General features: G+C 42.5%; 2 protein-coding genes and 2 pseudogenes across 2 annotated transcripts; 2 read left to right on the forward strand and 2 right to left on the reverse strand.

Moving 5' to 3' along the window:
* Nucleotides 1–99: 99 nt before the first annotated feature.
* LOC149100866 (uncharacterized) lies at nt 100–1691 on the reverse strand (annotated as a pseudogene).
* Nucleotides 1692–6582: 4891 nt separating this feature from the next.
* Nucleotides 6583–7601, forward strand: LOC110046801 (uncharacterized). Its single transcript, XM_089276252.1, has one exon. The coding sequence runs from the start codon at nt 6760–6762 to the stop codon at nt 7501–7503; it is 744 nt and encodes a 247-aa protein (XP_089132378.1). The 5' UTR covers nt 6583–6759; the 3' UTR covers nt 7504–7601.
* A 9406-nt stretch (nt 7602–17007) lies between these two features.
* Nucleotides 17008–22500, reverse strand: part of LOC149100867 (uncharacterized) — a 7129-nt pseudogene continuing 1636 nt past the window's right edge.
* Nucleotides 17959–19839, forward strand: LOC149100868 (uncharacterized). Its single transcript, XM_089276246.1, has one exon. The coding sequence runs from the start codon at nt 17959–17961 to the stop codon at nt 19654–19656; it is 1698 nt and encodes a 565-aa protein (XP_089132372.1). The 3' UTR covers nt 19657–19839.

Consider the following 22500-nt stretch of genomic DNA (forward strand, 5'->3'; position numbering starts at 1 on the left):
TAGTTCTTCATGCCGACTACCTCCTTCAGGTTTACTACGGTTACGTCTAACAAATCTGCAAGTTTCTCAAGGTCCCTTGCATTTCCGGGGCGAAGTGGCTTAAAGTTCCAGTTCTTCTAAATGCAAAGGAATCAGACGCCGTTTGCCGCCAAACTTTCGTTCCAATCTTTCCTTTGCCGTCTCATAAGCCGACGCAGAGTGTCCCAAAGGTTCCACGACCTTTAATCCATCGCCAGATAAGTATTGATGTAACTGAAGCAATTTGTACTCTGGTGTAGCGGGTGCCTTGTCCACACATGTCATGAAAGCTGTTCTCCAACCCTCATACAATCTTTTATCACCATAGAATACGGGAATTGAAACACACTTAAGTTGATTCCACATATCCTTGCCAAGCAATGGCGTTGAACGACTTTCCGCCAAATTGTTCGCGGAAATTTTTCTTGTTTCCGGTTCTCCGAACTCCAACTCTTTCAAATCTTGAAGGTCCTCTTCATCAAATAAACGACTTCGATACTGACGAGGTAATTCTTCTAAATCTTCTTTCTGACGAGCGATATCTTGTTCTCGCTTAACTTGCTCCTCCAAAGCTTGCTTTTCCACACTTTTTGATACAACGCTTTCTTCGATTGGACGTCGGCGAGTATTTTCTGAAGCGTCAGTTGCCAAACTCGATAATTCGTTCTTCCCATTGTCCAGATATTCTTGAGCCTTGTCATGAGCCTCCGAACATTCCGCCTCTAATCTGTCCATTTCATTGGCGAGCTTTTTTCGTTCCTATTTCTCTTTGGAGCTTAAATATTCTTGGGATAATTCTTCCATAGTTGACATTGTGCGTTCTTGCACTTCACAAAGCTTTTGACAAACGCCTTGACTTCCTGCCGACTCAGATAATCTTGTTCATCTAGAAGGCTCAACAACTTGTTCTTGACCCTGGTGAAGGCCGATTTATCCTTCGCCTTTTGCTGCCTTAAACTTTGATGTGGTCTTCTTCTTCGTCCATTGCTCCGCCATGCTTGCCGTCCACTGACATGATTTGAAACCTCGCTCTGCTACCATCAAGTGTTTACGAGATAAACATTTATTCGATTTCACACGATTTTACAAACCAAACTCGTATCAAGAAAACCGGCTCAACATTGATAACAATAGGCATTGTTATAAGACCTAAAATTGGTCTTATATGGTCATTTTGAACAATGGCGGTATAAGCTTCTAAATGCCCGCGGGAGTTTTTGAAATTTCCGATTACCATACGAGCGCGAAATTTAAACGATCGGAAAGACTGAATGGAAGACAAATTCTCCCGAGGGGAGATGGTATTGGTATAATCCTGTCGGTGCAAATAGTTGCGGTGGGGTGGCTGGTAGGGTGACGGCTGTACACATGTATTTAAAAGTGAAAGTAAAAGCTGCCGACAAGTAAGGCATCTTTTTGCTTTAAAATTGCTCTAACCTGATAAACTCACCACGCGTGGGAGTGAAAGTGAAGTTCGCATTTGGCTAGATTGCGAACAGGCTCTCTTTCGCTCTAAAACCCATAAGATCAGTGTAGGATGAACGCGAAAATAGCGAGCGCGATAATCGAGCGGCAAAGCGGCTCGCTTCGCGCTCCCGCTGTTTCCGCGTTCGACCCACGGATTGAAAAGCAGGAGGAGAGACTGCTTTCAGTCGAGCATTCGGCCACAGATTAATAGCCCTTAACAGCGCTTCGAAGCTCGCGCATCTTTCCTCGCCGACCGATTGATGTCCACAGCGATTTCCAGCGGAAAGAAATCAGGGAACAAATAATTAAAATTGAGTGTTAATGGATGTAAATAAATGGGTTTCTGATTATAACCTGCTTGAGGATTATTCATTGCGATATATGCTAACACGTTTAAAATGTGTGCGCTCTGCTAAAAAGTTAAAACTCTCCGATACCTTATTTCATTTCCAGACTGATAGTTGTTTTACAGAAAAGATCACACCTTTGTTTGCTGCGAGCTCGATTGAAAACAACGGCGCTCTTTCACAACTAAAAAGTCACACCTCGTTTATAAAGTGCCGCGCGCTCGACTGAAAACAGTTGAGTCAAAATCTGGACGCTCCGCGAACACTCAAAAAATTGAAAACGAATAACTTCCATGACGATTGCCAGGTTTCAGAGAAAGATTTATACGCGCAAAAACAGAATTTCAGTCACGCATTCTTCACTCTAACCACCGCGCGGTCGACTTAATAAAAGGCAGAAAAGTTGTAACGCCGCACGAATGACAGACAAAGAATGTTTTCAGCAGCATACCTATTAAAACGAGTCGGAATTAGAATAAAAAGGGATTTAAACCGGGGGTTGTATTAAGAGAGACGTGGTCCGAATGCGACACATGTGGATAATTAGTTTTTGAATTGTGATCACCTCGATGCGCACAGCGGCGGTCAATTTGCCTTGGGGTACACCAGTGAGAATTGACTTTACGAGAGAAAAAATTACGCTGCCCACCCCCAAGTGCAGCTTAATTGTTCTGCCGAAAGTTTTCCGAACAACGGCGACGATTTTGGTTTGGCTTCGGACGAAGTCCCTCAGGGTTACCAAGAACAAAAGGTTATTCTTTTTTGCTGAACGTGTGATGTTGAGCCGGAACAATAGACCATTTCTTGATACGCTTTTAAACGATGCCCTGACAGTCCAAGTGTCCTCGATGTTCGAAAATGTCCAAGAAGTTCCGATCCGTACCGCACACGCCGAGGATTAGAATTTAACTTTTTTAAGTGAACGAAAACAAGGCTAAGTTATGCAGTAATATATGCGATAAACGTACGAAATCAAATTTAACACATAAGGATTACGTCACACAGAAAAGTCCGTTCAGACACACTAATGAACGCAATTGTCTCCTGTTCATCTAGCTTCAGGTTTTGGGCGAAAACTTTCGCTTCGGTGTTAATACGCTTTTCCGCGTTAGCGGGGGTCTTCTTGTACTCCTTCCCTATGTTTTTCTTCAGCAATGTTTTGTAATCGCTGGCATTCTAGAATCGGAAGAAAAATTTGGAATGAAATGCCTATATCTTTAAGAAAGCTTCCAAATACAAGGCAGGACTGGGCATTGAAGCAGCTGGTCTAAGCTCTCTTCCTTCAAAAATTATTAGCCAGTGTATCCACCTGTTCAAGAAAAGACGCTACTGTGATGCGATGATTGGGATCGCTACTCTCAAGCCTTCTCATGAACTCACCCTAGGCTAACCTCATCAGTACTTCATACAGGTACTTGTGTGCCCGCAGGCCACGGTTGTAATGCTTTGCATCAATGACACCACTTATGGAGCCCTCGGCAACTATCTGTTATTCAGTGAAGATGTCCTTCAAACCGCTATTTCCAAATCGTTTCCCCAGGATAGCCAATGCAACGCAAATCGTGTGAAATGTTTCAATTCGCAAAACAATGTTGGAAAACTGGTCTTGCTTCCATGCAATTTCCGCTGCTTTTGCGTAAAGTGCTTGATCCGTGACATCGCCAACTGATGATAGATCAAGTTTCTTCCTGATTTCCTCTGACTGGTTAAGGATCTCATACACTTTTGTTAATGCTGTTGCTGGAGCACTTATTGTCGGGAGATACTCTTCGACATGTGGTCTTACTTGAACTCGATCCCTTGTTTGGATGTTAAATCCGGTCCAACTAGGCACCTTTTGGACTTCTGAATTGACTTACCTAGCAAGGATCCGCAGCATGTTTTTCTGCTCTGCATTTCTCTTAGCTTTGTTGGTTTCACCAGCATAGTCATCCTTGGTTTCGAGAGGATGTGGTCCCACACGAGGGCCAGCGACATATACGTGAAGTTGGGGTTGATGTTCCGTGCTCAAAGCCCTCTCTTTCCTTTTGTCAATGCGTGGTAGGTCTTTCGGCGGTGGGTCAGGACCGAGGACTCTAGGCTGTACAACGATTCCGTTGACACGGTGGGATGTTCCTTTCCTCAATTCTGTCTATGTTGTCCCAGGCGAGGTTTGTGAAGACGTGTGGCTAAATGGAGACGGGAAGTGAAATCTATTATTTACTCTGAAACAATAGCGTAAATGATATCAACGATTCATATACGTTATAGCCTAAATGCACTAGTAAATTAGCACTCAGTAATAGATCGAGTATTTTCAAACTTTAGATCGCACTGAAAGGCTAATTTCTAAAAGAGTTTAAAAAAGATTTAATGCGAGCTGATTTGTTTTCTTATAATACAAAGTACAATTTACGTTCCAAATAGATAAAAGGTGAATTATCAGAAAAAAACCCGAGAAGTGGAGTTTTTTGCATAAAGGAGAGCAAGTTTTAAAAAAATACTAGAGTTTTTATGAAGAAGGTTAAACATGTTTCCAGCTATTGATTGCCACGACAGAAATGGACCGTTTTTCCTCGTATGTTTTACTGAACATCTTATGTTGTGCCTCAGCTCTGTCGTCTTTGTCATGCTATTTTGCAATCGAAACGAAGTTTTTGAAACTGATTCATTCAAAATGAAGAGTACACAAAACTAAAATGTTTATAAAATGCATATTTTGTGGAATAATTAAGTGACCGATAGATATCTAGTAGTTTAAGCACTTACCTTGACGAAGTTGGCCTTTTCAAAATAGCGGATACATCAAGCATCAGAGTTCTCAGACATGGCATAAATGAACATGTCGCTGACCAAAATTTGCAGGCCCGCGAATTACACAAAATTTTCTTAAACACATTATGTAGACTCTTAGTATAGGTAGTCATACGGTTTCGAGTTCAATTTGGAATTAATTTGCACAAGTGAGTTTTTCAAAAAGCTGAAATTGCACGAGCCGCTTCGGCGAGTGTAATTTCAGCTTTTTGAAAAACTGACAAGTGCAAATTAACTCCAAATTGAACGAGAAAAACCGTATGGTTACTTATTAATAATGTAAAGATGAAAAAATTCGCGCGGAGGAAGTGCCGGAAGATCTTTCTTGGAACCATTTTTTCTCATTTGAGAAAACTTTTTTCAAAGTTTCAACACAAAATTTTTGTCATCATTTTACCCGATATCATTTTCTTAGAAAAATTCCTATTATCTTTCAGTCAATCATAATCCAGAATTTTGATGTGTAATTTGCACTGGTGTTACACTTTTTGCACTGATGTTACACTTTTTGCACTGATGTTACACTTTTTGCACTGATGTTACACTTTTTGTACTGGTGTTACACTTGAACTGCACTGCTCTTAACCAATCAGAATCGAGTAATTATTTCATGTGTATTATTAAAAGTATAATTATGTCTCCACATTTTATTGCATTCTATAAGCATTTGTAGCTGAATATAATTGAACATTAACTATGGGCCAAACGTGTTATACCTTGGGAGGGGGGTGTAAATAAATGCAGTCAGCGCGGCGGAGCTACCATCGATCCAGTGCTATCATGGATTTTCCAAGTCTACAATAGTTATAAAAAGGAATATTTTCTACAACTGTTCCTTAATACATCTTTTAATTATTTTTCTAGTATCTGAGTTACTCACTCGTTGCGACGATTTTTTACGAATGGTTTGTAGACGGCACGGAAGCCGATTCAAACAAACAAACCCATTTGAAAGCCAATATACCACAGGAAAAAATAAACATGTTATTTGCCTAAAAATTGAGTAAATGTAGTCAGGAGATGACATAGCTAATAAAAAAAGTGCCGTTATTTGCCTCTAGATGTGATGTTATTTGGGTCGGTCTGTATAGTGAAAAACTGTGATTTCAGACTTGAAAATACTGCCGGCAGCATTTTCAAGACCTCGGTCACAGTTTTTGACTATGCGGACCTCCCAGGCACTGTAATAACTCGTTAATCATATTTAAGGTAGGCTAAGACACTTTATATTTCTCTTCCAGATTTGACTGCGTTTCGACCTACAAGTTGACATCTCGGCATAAAACAGTAATTTGTTTAATAGAGACTGAAACTGTTTTCAAATTAATTGATGCTGAATGCCAAGGCCTTTGCAGGACGGAAAATGCCAGCATTTGACGTCACATCTCTCCCGCTGATCTTGTTGAGCTAAAGTTAGAGAACTTAAAAGGAGAATTTTGTCTCAAAGCACCAATGTTGACAAAACTTCTGTCAAATATTTGCAAGTCAAAACGATCTAAGAGTAAAAGTCAAGTCAGAGTTGATGAGGTGGTTGTTCCAACGGTGGCCAGTGTAATTCTGCATTCACGATGTCCTGAGATGTCTGCATTGGCTTACAGACTGGGCCTAATTTTGCGACATGCAGGTGCAGGAACTTTGGTAGGGATCACATTTTTTTATCTGAATTTCGTGCTAAAAGAACTGTATGAATAACTCTCATTGTATGGTAAAATAATCACATACCATGCAAAAGTTATTGTGGATTGCACTTACAGTCATTATAGATCATGGTTATTAACCTAGGATAAGACAGTGGACAGACTTGTGAAAAACAGATACAATGACAGTCTTCTCGAATCACATGCTCAACAAATATGTATTGAACCATGATATATATATGTTTTTATTTCCTCTTGGCCTTAACCTACTATTAATCAAGACCACTGTTGGGCTGATATTTGAGCTCCATTAAATTTAAGTGGTTATTGAAGCTGTAAATATTGTTTATACCAAACATGTATTTCAGTTAGAATAGCCCTACTTAACAATAAAGTAAGTTAAGAGTTTTAAGTCCTCTTTGAAAATTACATAATTCAGTTTACTTGTAATATCTTTATTTAAGGGGTTGGAAATTCTATTCAAGCATGGGTTGGTAATGTCTCCAGCATCTTTAACCATGAAAGCCAATACCCTTGGTAATGACTGTGACAAATTGGTCCAGCTGTGGAAAGGCAAGTGTGAATTAGAGGTGGCCAAACAAAACTGCTTCAGAGTGATTAAGGATCATCTCCAACAGTTGTCCTTTCTCCCTCATCTTACTAATACTAATGATGTGAAAGAGTTTCTCTCACAACTGAAGCAGCCCTCAGCCAACTCTAGTGCATCTGAAATCTGTGGCAACAGTGAGGATTGTGGCACACTGGATCTGACTGGTTTGAATTTATGCTGTAATTTTAGCTCAAAATCAGTACTGGATGGCACATGGTCAGTGTTGCAGTACAGAGGAGTGGAAAAGGATGTAGTCATTCAGTGTCTGGAGGACATTTCCTTGCAAGGAACTAATGAAGCAAGCATATTTGATGCACTGGTTTGCTTTACAGAATCAAAGCATGAAATCCCTTCCTATCAAATAATAGGAGATAATCTGGATCTTGATGTAAAAGTTCGACACATGGACAGTGAAAATAAGAATAAGTCTTTTCACTGGTTTAATCTTGTCGCTTTTAAAGACCAAGTGTCTTGCAGTCATCTTCCAGATGTGCATGAAAAAACATTAGATGATGTTCTGATTTCTGCTTTTCTCTCATCTAAAGAGGACATGCTGCATCTAAAAGAAGACTTTGTTGTTTTGTGGTCTCGTGTTATTGTAAAGTACATGAAGGCATTTGCTTTTCTGTGAAAAGCTGTTATTTACCATATTCCCCATGCTTACAGCCAAATCATGACTGAACCAGTTGAAGAGGTACATACCATACATATAGGCAAGCATGCAAGCCCATATATTTATCATTGTTTTCAATGTTATTACCCTAGTAAGAAAAGTAGTAAGTAATAGTAAGAAAAGGCTATACTTGTCCCTTTTTCACTAATCCATCAGCTATCACCAATTTATGTTTACAATTTATGTTATTAACAATATTACACTCCATATGAAGAACATAACATATTGCGAACAAGCAGAATAACTACTTCTACTGACAAAATAAACTTGTCAGTAGAAGTAATTATTCTGGTTGCTCTCTATATGGTATGTTATCATGTAGGTGTATGTAATATGGTATGTTATCATGTATGTTTATCTACTTTGTACTGTTTTAGTGATATCACTGTCAAAATTATTCACATGTAGGTACCACTTGGTGTTCTCCCTAAAAATGAAAGTTGCAATGAAGACATGATGGACATACTTGAGACCATCCAGGACAAGTTTGTACCCCTCCAAAATAACTTTGAAGATCCCCAGAGCACTGACAAAATTCCTGCAGAGTTAATTTTCTTTGGAGGTGACCAATTAACAGAGGAATGTGCACGCAACATTCAGAAGGCTAGGGCAGATGGAAGGACAACCTTGGAGAGGCTGGATGCAACCTGGCCTAAAAATGAAGATTGGCATGCAATTTGTACCGGCTACAAGGTAAGTAATAACAAATGATTCCACATGTCCTTATTTATATTAGTTTTATTATTTTGTAAGGACTTGTAAAATGATAAGGTAAAGAAACATGTTGTAAACTAATCAGAACAATTTGCATAAAAATATTAAAATGAATGAGTATACTTCAGATATAAATAAATATCAAATGCATTCTGAACAGTGAAAGCTAACAGTTTAGTTGTCTGACTTAATTAATTCCTTCATTTCTTAATGATGATAATCAATCTTCTCCTCACAACTTAAGTTTTTGATTATAGGTGCTGGCATCATTAAAATCACAAAATTATGAAATTACATAATTATCTACTCTGGTATGTTTTGCAGGCTATTGTTAGCATTCTCAGAAAGGACAGTTCAGTAGTTGACACTGGAACATTTACCTCTAATCTAGTTATTACTGGAAACTCGAACGCTACAAAAGATGTAGAAGTGAAAACTACAACAAAATTCGTGAGTTTTTTACCTTCTCGTCCTAAGCCTCATCAAAGTGGGTTGGTGTAGTGTATTGAGCCAGCGGTTGACATTATGAGCATGCGCACTTATGGAAGTAAACCAAATACATGACAGTGGCGACGAGGATGAAGTCGTAGGAAAACGTCGAAAATATGACTGCTATCGGGAAGATAGAGAGTTTTGATGAGACACAAGAGAAATGGGAAACTTATGCGGAACGTGTAGAACAGTTTTTCTTAGCAAACAACATCGATGAGAACCGCCAAGTGCCAACCTTGTTAAGCTTGATTGGCAGCAAAACGTACACATTGTTGAGGGACCTTCTTTCACCGGATAAACCAGCCACGAAGAGTTTCCAAGAGATCGTCACGACCCTTCAGCAACACTTAAGTCCTAAACCATTTGAAATAGCAGAACGCTTTCGTTTTTACAAACGAAATCAGCGAGAAGGAGAAACCGTGTTGGCCTACGTAGCAGAACTGAAGAAACTAGCGACTCACTGCAATTTTGGCGCGAACCTTAACGAAGCTTTACGGGATGAATTGGTCTGTGGCCTTCAAAATATGCAGATACAAAGGCGTTTGCTTTCAGAAGCAAAACTGAAATATTCCAAGGCTTTGGAGATAGCTGTAGCGATGGAAACTGCCGTTCGTGATGTTTCGGAATTGCACAGTGAGCTGCACGCAGAACCTCGAGTTGACAAGATCTCAGATAACAGCAAACCACCGCCACCGCCACCGCCACCGCCGCCGCCGCCGAACCTCACGCCTAAGGGTTGCTATCGATGCGGAGGAGACTCGCACGCATCACACAATTGCAGATTAAAGGACCAGACATGTTATCATTGTGGGAAGGTGGGCCATATTTCCAGAATTTGTAACTCGAGACGACAAGGTAAGCCAAAGCAACCACTCAAAACACCACAAAACACTCAAGTCCATACTGTTCAGTACAGTGAAAGTGATGAATTTGAAGATGTGTTAGGAAGCATGAAGATACACAATGTGAGGAAACCGAGCAGTAATGTAATCTGGGTAGATCTGAAAGTAGAAGGGAAACCGTTGAAAATGGAACTGGACACAGGCTCGGCTGTGTCGATCATTCCACATGATTTGTACGAGGAGAAATTTAACGACAAACCCTTGCATAAAACTGAACTAATGTTGAAAACCTACACGGGGGAAAGCATTGTTCCACTGGGAGTGCTTAAGGCAAATGTTGAGTACAAAAGTCAGCAACCTTTACTATTGGATCTGTATGTGGTTAAGAATAAGGGCCCTGTGTTGATGGGAAGGGATTGGCTCTACAAGATACGCCTGGATTGGTATGCTATTAAATCACTGAAAGCTTCACAAACCCCACCAATTACTAACGAACGTCTGCAGACCACGCTAGACAAATACTCTGATGTTTTTGAAGATAAACTGGGAACATTCAAATCAGTTAAGGCAAGGCTAACCCTCAAAGAAGATAGCCAAGCTCATTTCTGCAAAGCTCGTACTGTACCTTACGCCTTGAGGCCCAAGGTTGAAGAAGAACTGAGAAGACTTCAGAATGAAGGTATTCTCTCGAAAGTTGAGTGGAGCGACTGGGCAACGCCCATTGTACCTGTCCCAAAGAAAGATGGGTCTGTCAGAATTTGTGGTGATTACAAAGGCACAGTGAACCCAGAACTACAAGATGAGCAGTATCCTTTACCCCGCATTGAAGATATCTTTGCAAAGCTTAGTGGTGGGCAGAAATTCTCAAAGATTGACCTTCGTCAGGCATACCACCAACTAGAGATGGAAGAAGATTCCAAGAAATACCTCACCATCAACACACACATGGGCCTGTTTCAGTACAACAGACTGGTGTTTGGCATCACATCAGCACCTGCAATCTGGCAGCGCACCATTGATCAAGTGCTGGAAGGAACATCTGGCACAAGCTGTATCCTTGATGATATGATCATTACTGGCAAGGATGATGCAGAACACCTGGCTAACTTAGAAGAAGTTCTACGACGGCTTCAGCTTCATGGGTTGAGAGCAAACAAGGCAAAATGTGAGTTTTTCAAGGAGAAGATAACTTATTGTGGACATGACATCGACAAAGATGGCCTACACAAGTCAGCAGAGAAAGTAGAAGCAGTATTGAATGCGCCACGTCCAAACGATGTAGTTGAAGTGAGATCTTTTCTCGGGCTAATCAATTACTATCACAGGTTCTTGCCTAACCTATCGACAGTAGGGCATCCCCTGACACAACTTTTGGAGAAGAATCGTCAGTGGAAATGGACAGAACAGTGCGAGATAGCATTCCACAAAGTGAAAGAAATGATCACGTCAGAGCAAGTTTTAACGCATTATGATCCCAGCCTACCACTAAGGCTTGCTTGTGATGCATCCCCTGTCGGTATTGGAGCGGTGCTATCTCACGTGATGCACGATGGTACCGAGCGACCCATAGCTTTTGCTTCAAGGACACTCACCAAAACTGAGCAAAAGTATGCACAGATTGACAAAGAAGCCAAGTCAATAATCTGGGGGGTAAAGAAGTTCCATATGTATTTGTTTGGCCGTTCTTTCACATTGTACACAGATCATCAGCCCTTAACGTCAATCTTTCATCCGCGGAAAAGCATCCCTGTGGTCACTGCAGCTCGACTGCAACGTTATGCCTTGTTCCTGGCGGGCTATGATTACACCATTGAATACAAGAACACTAAAGTTCACAGTAATGCCGATGGTCTTTCCCGCCTTCCACTCGTAAAGGAATCCAGAGATGAAGAAGTTGTCGACCCTGTGGGTGTATTTAATTTGATGCAGTTTGATCCACTGCCAGTCACAGTGGATAACGTTAGACGAGAAACACAGAGAGATCCTGTTTTGGCTCAAGTGTATGAGATGACCAGCAAAGGTTGGCCACACAACACTGCTCCTGCACTCAACCCCTATTTTATTCGCAAAGATGAGATCACATTATAATCAGGCTGTCTGATGTGGGGAATAAGAGTCGTAGTACCTCCAAAGTTGCGCCCTCAAGTTCTCGAGGAACTGCATCAGGGACATATGGGGGTCGTGAAGATGAAGGCCCTCGCCCGAAGTTACATCTGGTGGCCTGGAATCGACAAGGAAATTGAACTGACGGTTAAGTCCTGCTCAGGTTGCCAACTAACACAGAGAGAGCCCAGTACAGTACCGGTACACGCATGGGAGTGGCCTTCGTCCCCCTGACAACGAATTCACCTTGATTTTGCAGGTCCGTTCCTCAACAGCATGTTCTTGGTGGTAGTGGATGCACATTCAAGATGGCTAGAGATAGAGAGAATGACTAGTACAACCTCAGAGAAAACCATTGAAGTCCTTCAGAAATTATTTGCCAGATATGGAATACCAGCCCAGTTGGTAAGCGATAACGGGTCGCAATTTACATCAGAAGAGTTTCAGCAATTCCTTAAGAGAAACGGAATCAAACACATCACGTCAGCACCTTACCACCCTGTTACCAACGGGCTGGCGGAACGCGGTGTGAGGAGCTTCAAAAGTGCGATGAAGAGCGAAACTGAAGTGAAATCCTTGAATCTTAAGTTGGCAAGATTTTTGCTGGCTTATCGGAACACTCCCCACTCAACCACTCGAGAGCCACCATCCCAGTTGTTCTTGGGAAGAAGATTACGCACTCGACTGGACCTTTTAAAACCAGATCTCAGCGTCCAGATAAACAACCGTCAGATAGACCAGTCTGTCGCCAAGGGTGGTTCTGTAACGCGGCATTTTTCCATTGGCCAGAGAGTAATAGCACGAAATTACAATGGAAAATCAAAGTGGGTACCAGGTATTGTGCGTGCACAACTAGGACCCCTGTCTTATGAAGTGGAGATTGGGCCTAACTTAGTTTGGCGTCGACACACAGACCAAATCAAAGATTCCAATGTTCCTGTTGCAGACAGCCGTACGCCAGTTATCCAGCCGTTGCCGTTCCCGCCCACAGTCGAATGCCATGGTGACCAAGTAGCTGAGCCGCCTGAGCAGACAGAAGCCGTCCCACGGGAAACGTGTTTTCAGCCATCCAATCCAGCGGCCAAAGCTTCAGTTAGCAGCCCGCCGAGCCAGATTGAACATGTTCCTGTTAGAAGATACCCTACCAGAGAGAGGAAGCCCCCAGCCCGACTGGACCTTTGAACATTGAACTGCCCATTTCTAGGGCTCTGACTTTATTTTTAAGAATAGCATGTTGTGTTGAACTTTTGGGGTACGAGACTGGCTTAAGGGGGAGGAGTTGTAGTGTATTGAGCCAGCGGTTGACATTATGAGCATGCGCACTTATGCGCACTCTGTTCCATGTGCTTCGATCGAAATAAACCAAATACATGACAGTTGGTTACATCCTCAAAATGACGTTAAGGATCTTTGCCATTCAGCGCTCGATGCTATAACTCAAACAGCTCGGCGGGATGAGTTTTCACCTAGCTTAGACTGTACGATTTTAACAAAGAACAGACGCCATCTTGGACTCGACAAACTCAAAGTCAAAGGCTACTCAAACGTAAGAGTTAGTCGCTACCCAAATGCTGTGTCCACGTTCCAGTTAACCCGCATAACAACCAGCGGAGATGTATGCCCGAACCCCGGTCCTCCTACGACAAAACCTAGCTGTCAAATGTGCTCAAGAACAATCGCTCACAACCATCGAGCATTACACTGCAACTTGTGCGGTCTAAACTATCACATGAAATGTGGTCAAGTGACAGCCAAGGAATACAAATCTATTCAATTAAGAGACCCGAAGACATGGATTTGCAACAGCTGTTTATTAAAGCAACCCCAGTCAGCCTGTGGATTTCTGATCTGATCTGCTTACAGCTTTACCTTTCAGTTCATTGTCAGACGACTCGCTTTCCTCAGTGATCGGCATTCAAACACCGCCGCTTTCAGACGTACTTCCCAAAGATGACGAATGCGAAAGTCATCTCACTGATCTTGTCCATCAACTGTCTAAATGCTCAGCTAGAGATCTAAAAGGAGCACATTTGAACATCTGCAGCTTAAGAAAAAAAGATCGACGAATTAAGATGCTTGCAGTTATTATGCAAATTTGAGGTGCTGGCAATAACTGAAACTCACCTGGACAAAACTGTGTTAGACACTGCCTTGAACATTGACGGGATGAAGCTATTACGACTCGATCGCAAAGGACGCAAAGGAGGAGGTTGTGCTTTGTATTTTGCAGAATATTTACATGCTATTCATCGCAAAGATTTGTTTACTGAGGGTCTTGAAGCGATTTGGCTACAAGTCAAAACTTCTAGCACCCTGGCCCTATTCTCTGTCATCTACAGACCACCTGATGACAACCTTTTCTTCGAACGCATCATCACGCCACTTGAAAAAGCCTGGTCGAGATCTGAGAATATTTTTCTACTTGACTTCAACTGTGACTTCTCTTCCCAAGGCGATCCAGACAACATTCTGCACCGAAATACAATTAAACTGCGTTCTATCTTTGAGACGTTTAATATGCATAACATGATTCAGGAGGCCACAAGATCAACAATTTCATCATGCACCTTGTTAGATCTCTTTGTTACAACAACAAAAGATCTAATCAGTTCTACTGGTGTTTTCCCACTGGGAATATCTGATCACGATTTAATCTACGCAATCATTCGGCTCAAAAACAAAAGACCGCCGCCAAAATTCATCAAAAAGAGGAACTTTAAAAGAATGGACATAGAGAAATTTAAACACGATTTTGAATGTACTCCATTTCACATCGCATCCATCTTCGAAGAGCCTGACGACCAGCTATGGGTTTGGGAACGACTATTCGACGATATTTCCAATGAACATGCTCCGTGGAAAGAGATAAGGGCAAGAAGCTTCTCCTCCCCATGGATAACTTGCGGAATTCGTCACAAAATGAACCGACGGTATAAACTGTTTAAGGCGGCAATTTCTAGCAAATGTCCAGAGCAGTGGTTTAATTACAAACGAGTCAGGAACGAAGTTACGTCTGATTTAAGGAAAGCTAAATCATCTTATTTTTCCACCATTTTTAATGAAGTCAAGTCCTCGAGTGCATACTGGAATCTTCTTAAAAGGGCTACAAAACCCAAGGTCCGCAAAAACATCGGGCCTCTCAAAAAGGATGACGGCATCCTGGAATTTATGGACTCGGGAAAAGCAAACCTTATGAACTCCTATTTTGCTACGATTGGTTTAAAGCTATCCAACACTTTACCCCCGCCTACAAGTTGTCGATACGGGAAAACTTGCGCAGACAAGGGCGAGACAGATAGTCCTCGACTCACAGATGGCTATGTTTCAAAGTCTTTAGTTGCGGACAAAATAAAGGCGCTAAAAACAAGAAAATCCACGGGTCCCGATAACATACCTCCAAAACTTCTGAAGCTAGCAGGCGATACGATTGTCCCGTCACTCCTCAGCCCATTCCGACTCTCCCTTAACACCAGTAGGGTGTTCACTAGCTGGAAAACTGCGAGGCTTACTCCAGTATATAAAAAGGACGATGAAACCGATTGTTGCAATTACAGACCGATATCATTGCTGAGCGTCCCTAGCAAGATCCTTGAATCCGTAGTCAACGACACAATTGTTCGTCATGTATATAAAGCTAATAATCTGGTCACGGACAAACAATGGGCATACCGCGCAGGATTTTGGACAGAACTGCTACTAACACAACTTACCGAAACGTGGAGAAAAGCTGTAGACGCAGGCTTAGTGGTAGCAGTTGCCTTTATAGACTTTAAAAAGGCATTCGACAGTGTGTCGCACACCATTCTCGAAATGAAGTTGGAAAGGGACTTTGGCATATCAGGACTACTCCTGGACTGGCTTAAAAGTTACTTAAAGGAAAGACAGCAATTTACAGCTGTTAATGGAGCAACTTCAGAGATGATACCGATCTCTTTCGGAATTCCTCAAGGGTCCGTTTTGGGGCCAACACTTTTCACTCTTTTCACGAACGATCTTCCGTCCTCTGTGTCTTCCGGATCCGTCTATATGTTTGCCGACGACACAACGGTTTACTACGTGAGTGACACGGCAGAAAAAAGTATTGCCCAGTTAAATTCTGCCCTCCGTGAATTAAACGAGTGGTGCCTCATTAACAGATTAACACCCCACCCAAGTAAAAGTGAGGCCATGCTAATCTCTACAAGAAATCTCCCGGCTAATATTCCTCCGATCTTCATTGGAAACTCTACAATTGAATGGGTATCGAAATCACGATTACTGGGAATGACCGTTGACGAGAAACTGACCTGGACTCCGCATATGCTGGAACTCAAAAAATCATTTGCTAAAAAACTAGGATTACTTAAGAACTCGAGATTTCTCCCTAGGAACGTTCGTCAGGATCTCTATTTTAAGGTCATTTTGCCCTCAGTGACCTATGGTCTTATACTATGGGGATCTTGCTGCAACTCCGACTTATTTCAGTCCCTGGAAAGACTTCACTGCAGGGCTGCGAGGCTTATTTTTAACTTGCCGAAAGACATGGCTTCTGTTGATGTCCTACAACGGGCCCAATGGCCCACTCTGTCTATTTATTATAAATCAGCCATTTTTATCTGTTTTCATAAAGCTTTTCACGATAGGTTACCTGTCACATTAAGCGATCTGATTTCTAAGAAACGGGCCACAAATTATTCAACCCGGACCTGCGCTTCTTTAATTGTTCCCCGCTTCAACACGCGTTACATGAAAGACTTTGTCGTGTTCAGAGGCTCAGTCATGTGGAATGCAGTGACCAACAACTGTAGTGCCCTGACAAAAAATGTTCCATATCGTGACCTCAGGCTAAAGCTTAAATCTCTAGTTAATTTTAATGAATTCAGCTTCAAGAGAACGTCTGCATCCACTTGTAATTTTAGAAAAGATGACTTTGTATATACCTAAAAACTTATGCTAACAATCTCTTATTGTATATATCGCTGACTTAAGTTCAAACATTTTTTCTGTAAATACCCCTAGTTTTTAGTTTTTAGTTACTTAGCGATTAGTTAATTGCAAACGACCCCACAAGCTCATGTAGCTTTAATACTCATCGTTTTAAAATGAAGGTTCTCTCTCTCTCTCTCTCTCTCTCTCTCTCTCTCTCTCTCTCTCTCTCTCTCTCTCTCTCTCTCTCCCCTCTACATTTCCCAAAATTTTTACAGGGTTTATTTTACTGCCTTCGAGAACATCAAAGTGCTCTAGATTTTGAAGCTTGGTTCTATTTTACCTAAACGTTTAATAGATGCTTTTTTAGCTTTAAAGCTGAACTTGTTGGTTTATTTTTCACAAATTTTAAGTTTTTTCGGCTGTTCCGATATTTGTAAAGGAACGTTCCTCTGGGATCGAGTGTTCCTCATTTTTGTGTTCCTATTAACCTTAAGAGGACCAGCTTTTTACAGAGTAGGAACATAGCGTTCACTGTAAGGTAAGACAAGAACATTTTGTTCCGAGTTGTCAACTGCAAGTGGAACAAATTGTTCCCAAATGAGTGATTTAGGACTGTTTTGTTCCGAGTTCCTTTTTGTACATGGAACACATTGTTCCTAACTTGATAAATTGGGTCTGTTTTGTTCCGAGTTCCTATTTGTGCATGGAACACATTGTTCCTAACTTGATAAATTAGGACTGTTTTGTTCCGAGTTCCTATTTGTGCATGGAACACATTGTTCCTAACTTGATAAATTAGGACTGTTTTGTTCCGAGTTCCTATTTGTGCATGGAACACATTGTTCCTAACTTGATAAATTGGGTCTGTTTTGTTCCGAGTTCCTATTTGTGCATGAAACACATTGTTCCTAACTTGATAAATTGGGTCTGTATTGTTCCGAGTTCCTATTTGTGCATGGAACACATTGTTCCTAACTTGATAAATTGGGTCTGTTTTGTTCCGAGTTCCTATTTGTGCGTGGAACACATTGTTCCGAAATTAATAAAGAAAGACTTTGTTATTCCGATTTTGCTATCTGTGAATGGAATATATTGTTCCGAAATTGGTCATTAGGAACAAGTTTTGGACTTTATTGTTCCGATTTATCGATGCGTTAACTATGTATTGTGTCACTGAATAGGCGTGTACAGACCTGCCTGGGCAAGTTTGGGTTGTATCTCACTGTCATGAATTTTACACAATAGTAATGAGTGTGGGCAAGCAAGGGCATGTTTTGGCAAGTTGAAACGTCCTTTTGTTTCGGCTAAGATTTAAAGGCGATTGTGCTAGCCACATGTTGTTTAAAGGGAAAAAATGAGCAAGAAGTGCAAAGTCAATTGGTCAGATGTCCAAGGAGCATCACCCAAACCAAAGCGGCTTCACTTGGAAAAGGATGAAGCAGACAGCTTTTACCATTGCCCGATACAAGAGTGTGAACATGATGGATTTCAAAGTCAGAGAGGCTGTAGAAAACACGTTAGCACTAAACACAGTTGGTTCTTTTATTTTGACGAAAGGCCCGATTCTAAACAAGTAACAAAGTCGCTGACGATTGGAAGAAATGAAGATGAGACAAGCGAGACCACAAAGCACAACGTGAAGTTACTTTCTTCATTTCCATTATCATGTAACATTGGCGAAGTATTCACGAAATGGTTGACAGGAAGTGCTGGCGGTTGTAAGAAAGATCGTGCCGCTCAACAGATAGTGACAAGGTGCTTCAAGTTTCTTAGATTTTGCTGTGAAGATGAAGAGGAGTTAACGTTTGAAGTGGTCGACTTTAGTTTGTGTTCTCCAAATCTGTTGTTTAAATTTATCGACTACTTACAAGATGAATGTAAGCTCGGTCATGGTGGGCGTTTGGGCTACATAGATGCTATTTCTGAATTGATCGACTTCAGAAAACTTCATGGCGCATCAGAAGCAGTTCTAAGAAAGTTCTCTACGACAGAGTTGTACCTCAAGAGAGCCCGAAAAACAGTTGCAAAGATGATGAGATTGCAGTGGACACAAGATTTAGACATCGAGACTCTGGAAGCAAGAGGGCACTGGGCAACAATGGAGGAGTTATTGGAGGTGGTGAAATTTCATCTGCCGCGTTACGAAAATACCGTGAAAATGTGCAAAACCAGTCCAGCCCAAGTGAACCCCTCAGACCTAACATTTGCCACAAAATTTGTAGCCATGTATCTGTTCATCAAGGTGAAGGGATCGCGGCCCATGACGTACCAATATTTGACGGTGGACATGATTGCCACAGCTAAGGAAAACGGTGGATTTATCGATCAGAAAACGTTCAAGACGGCTGGAAAATATGGCTTCGATTCTTTGATTCTGACCGACGCAAACATGCACGTTCTTAACGGCTACATCTCGAACGTTAGACCGTTGCTTAAGCCCCAGTGTGATTTCGTTCTCGTCACCAGAAATGGAGGTCAGCATGGCAAACTGGGCGAAACTATGAGCAAACTGGTTTTTGATGCAATTGGAAAATACATTCATCCCACACGTTATCGCCAAATCGTCGAAACGCAAAGCCTCAATCAGCTCACTAGCGAAGAGCAAAGGTTTTTGTCTGAGGACCAGAAACACAGTTCTGCGGTTGCTAAAGTTCACTATCAAAAGCAACGATCGCGAGAAGTTGCCCTGAAGGGTCACGAGTGTCTTCAAAAACTTCAAGGTACCAAGGGTTCCGAGGTAGACGATGACGTACACGCAAGACTTGGCGGTTCAACGTCCAGCTCCGGGCCTTCAGTTGAGACAGCTCAGAATAAAAACAGCTCGACCCCCATAAAGGATATCCTGCCTAAGAGAAACTTGCACCTTCAGAGGAAAACTCGTCATGTTTTAAAATTCACGAAAGAAGAGGATGATTTTCTGAAGGAAGGGATAACTAAGCACGGGTTTGGACAGTGGACAGCTATTTTGAGAGATTCCGATTTCGCATTTCAAGACGGAAGAACGGCGGACTCTCTAAAGAAAAGGGCCGGAATGAAAATGTCGCTAGTTTGATAAAGAGACTGGAAAAGTGTGGACACTGACTTTCAATGCAAAGCTGATGGGTGTAAGCAGAGTTTGTTGTACACAAAACAGACAAAAATCAATTGCTTTATTGTAAATGCATCTTCCTGTCTCCAGATGACAGCAAACTCAACAAACATGTTATATTCTTTTGGAACTGGCCTATCGCCACTGTCAATATCACTGTAGCATAACGACTGTCTAGTTCACAGTGCTTTCAAGAACTATAATCTCTTAATGTAACTAATAGCCATAATATTTTTCCTTTAATTCACATCGTGTGCAAAATAGTCAAACGTAGCATAAGCGCAACGTGGTATTCCTTAACAATGCACACACTAATACATGTGCAAATATGAACATAGAAAGAATAAGTCGCACGCAAGCTGTCTTATTACAAGCCCATGAAACTACCAATCTACGGTTGCGTACTAGTCTGCATAAAACGAGTCAGGGTCATTTGCTTCTTGGATGGATGCGCCTGGCTTTGAAAGTGCGGCCTCTTCACTGACGTAGCTGCTACAGGGTTGTGAGCTCGAGCAATGCCTGGGGACGGTGGACAGATAGCTTCCACGTCGTCATTCGGAATGTACATTGGTGTCTTTGGTGCCGCCGACCAACATTCTTCGTCGTCTTCGTCTGAGCTCCTGCTTCTGGCAGGCAGATTTGCTGGACGCTGGCTGGGTGGGAAGACTCTCACTGGCAGCGGAGAGAACAGGTCTCGTATGAAATTCACGCAAGAACGGTCTACCAGCTCGTTGCTAAGGCAGAGCCTCTTGCGTTCTGCCAGGGCAGCCGGTAGTTTCAGCGTTCCATGACGCTCGTGATAACAGCGCAGTTTTTCGCAATTGATTTCCAGGAGACTTTGCATCACTCTTCGTTCTTCTTCGTCTCTTGGATCTTCCATTCTTTCGCTTTGCTCAGCCATTTCCTTCTCCATAGCTAAAAGCCACGGCTTCCCAAATGCTGTTCTGATCCTTTCCTGTTCCTGATCTTCTTGAAAGGCAGCGAGGTCCCTTCGAATCGGTGTGGGCAGCGGCTCGTTATGGTCGTGCGGGAGCAACGACACGTGCTCCACCGACACTCCCCTCGTTTGTAAGAAGTGTTGCCTCTTCTAATAGCACCTTTCTTCAACCCTTTTCAGCCTTTCCTTTTCAGCGAGATGACTTTCTAACATGTGGCTCAGTTGGCGGTGACGTAGAGAGCCAGGTGAGCATTGTGCCAGCCTAGCTTTCAAGGTCGTCAGGGTCTCGTCTTCATCGGAATCGCCGACATCTTCAATGGCGTCCTCTTCAGAGCTTTCTTCTCGGGATTGCGGTTCTGTCAGAAGGCCGCAACTCTGTTCTCGTCTACAATCGCCCTGGGCGGTTTCGTCGACTTCTTCGTCTATTAAAGAAACGCTCAAAATGTTGCGCAACTCCTCCTCAGGCATACCACTTTCGTGCACAGTGGGCATTGTACTGGCCTGACTGCTCGGGCTGTCTCCTACGATATTGTGCGCCCACACAATGCAATCCATAGCATGTTTCCTCAGCCACTTGTTTGCTTCAGGTTCGACACGAGGAAGACTCTTGAAGTGGTACTTGCGCAGGCGTTTGTCCATAGCTTGATTGTGAGCTGCGCCAAAATCCATTTCCACCTGGCAAGTTATGTACATGGTCGCAGTGCAATGGAAACCTTGAGCCTTTTTCCACTTCGCGTCGTGCGACGTGAAGCCCCCTTGACATATGATTTTCCAGTCATCTATGTCGAGCAGGGTGGCATATGCCTCGTCTAGGAAGATAACCTCTGTCAGGTTGTCGATCATAGCCTTGTTGAAACTCTTTTGCTTCGTGACGCGAGCAATTCGGCCTAGGGGAATGATCTGAAAAACAGGTGAGAAGAGGCTGGTCTTTCCGCTGTCAGCTGAGCCAATAGCACACAGCACAGGCTGTTTGTGTTCTTTGGGACGGAACAACGCCAGGAAATCTGCACAAAACTGCCGAATTTCATCTTCTGTTAGGCTGTTCCTTAGGATTGCCTCAAAATATCTTGGCTCCGGGTCCTTGAGTCGGTCGTAGTCCACAAACGCGCGTGGAGTTGTGAGACCCTTCTGTTGAAAAGAGCCAAAACAAAAGCACATCAGACAGTGCTACAGATCGTAAAGATTGGGTTTGAAAATTTGATTGTATCTTCTTATTTAAATGTTAAAACAGTCCAGTGTATTCTTCTCACCTGAGATTCTGAGATAATCCCTTGGACGAACGACCCAGAGGAAAAGCTCCAAAACCACCCGTCTTGTACTTCGATCAGGTCTCTGTCAATCTTAATTTGGCGAATGAAAGAGCTTTCTGGCTCGCTTAGTATGGGCAGAACACGTTGAATATGCTGGACCAGACGGTCTTTGAACGCTTCGTTTCCCATTAGGCTGTGGAGGAACGTTTTCATGGTACACAGATACTGGAACGTGAACTGCGATTTGGCCGCCAGTTTGTACACCTCGCCGCGATACACAGCATACTGCAGCTTTTTCATCACAATGTGTATATCGTTGCACAGGACTGTTACTGGACAGGATAGGGGTTTGTGCGGCGGATCTGGTAGTGCTGTCTGCGATGTACTTTGCAGGTTGTTATCAAATCCAAAGGTGTCTAACACGAGACCAGCTCGGCGTAATTCCGAAACGGATGCTGCCATCATCGTTTGAAAACTCTCAAGAACGACACGAAGGCGAACGACATTTTCCGTCGGCGCTGACTCTTGGGATTCTTCGTGGAAGTCACCATGAAGCTCCTCTTGCAGAGCCCTGCCAATCAAAACAAAAGGTTTTGCTTACGTAAGGCAATGCAATATCTC

The sequence above is a fragment of the Orbicella faveolata genome, unplaced genomic scaffold (assembly GCF_042242905.1).
Source record: "Orbicella faveolata isolate gen_17 unplaced genomic scaffold, um_ofav_v1 contig_4, whole genome shotgun sequence".
Lineage (NCBI taxonomy): Eukaryota > Metazoa > Cnidaria > Anthozoa > Scleractinia > Merulinidae > Orbicella > Orbicella faveolata.

Coding starts and splice junctions, on each gene's coding strand:
- LOC110046801 (XM_089276252.1), top strand. CDS start 6,760: ATGTCTCCAGCATCTTTAACCATGAAAGCCAATACCCTTGGTAATGAC.
- LOC149100868 (XM_089276246.1), top strand. CDS start 17,959: ATGAGCAAGAAGTGCAAAGTCAATTGGTCAGATGTCCAAGGAGCATCA.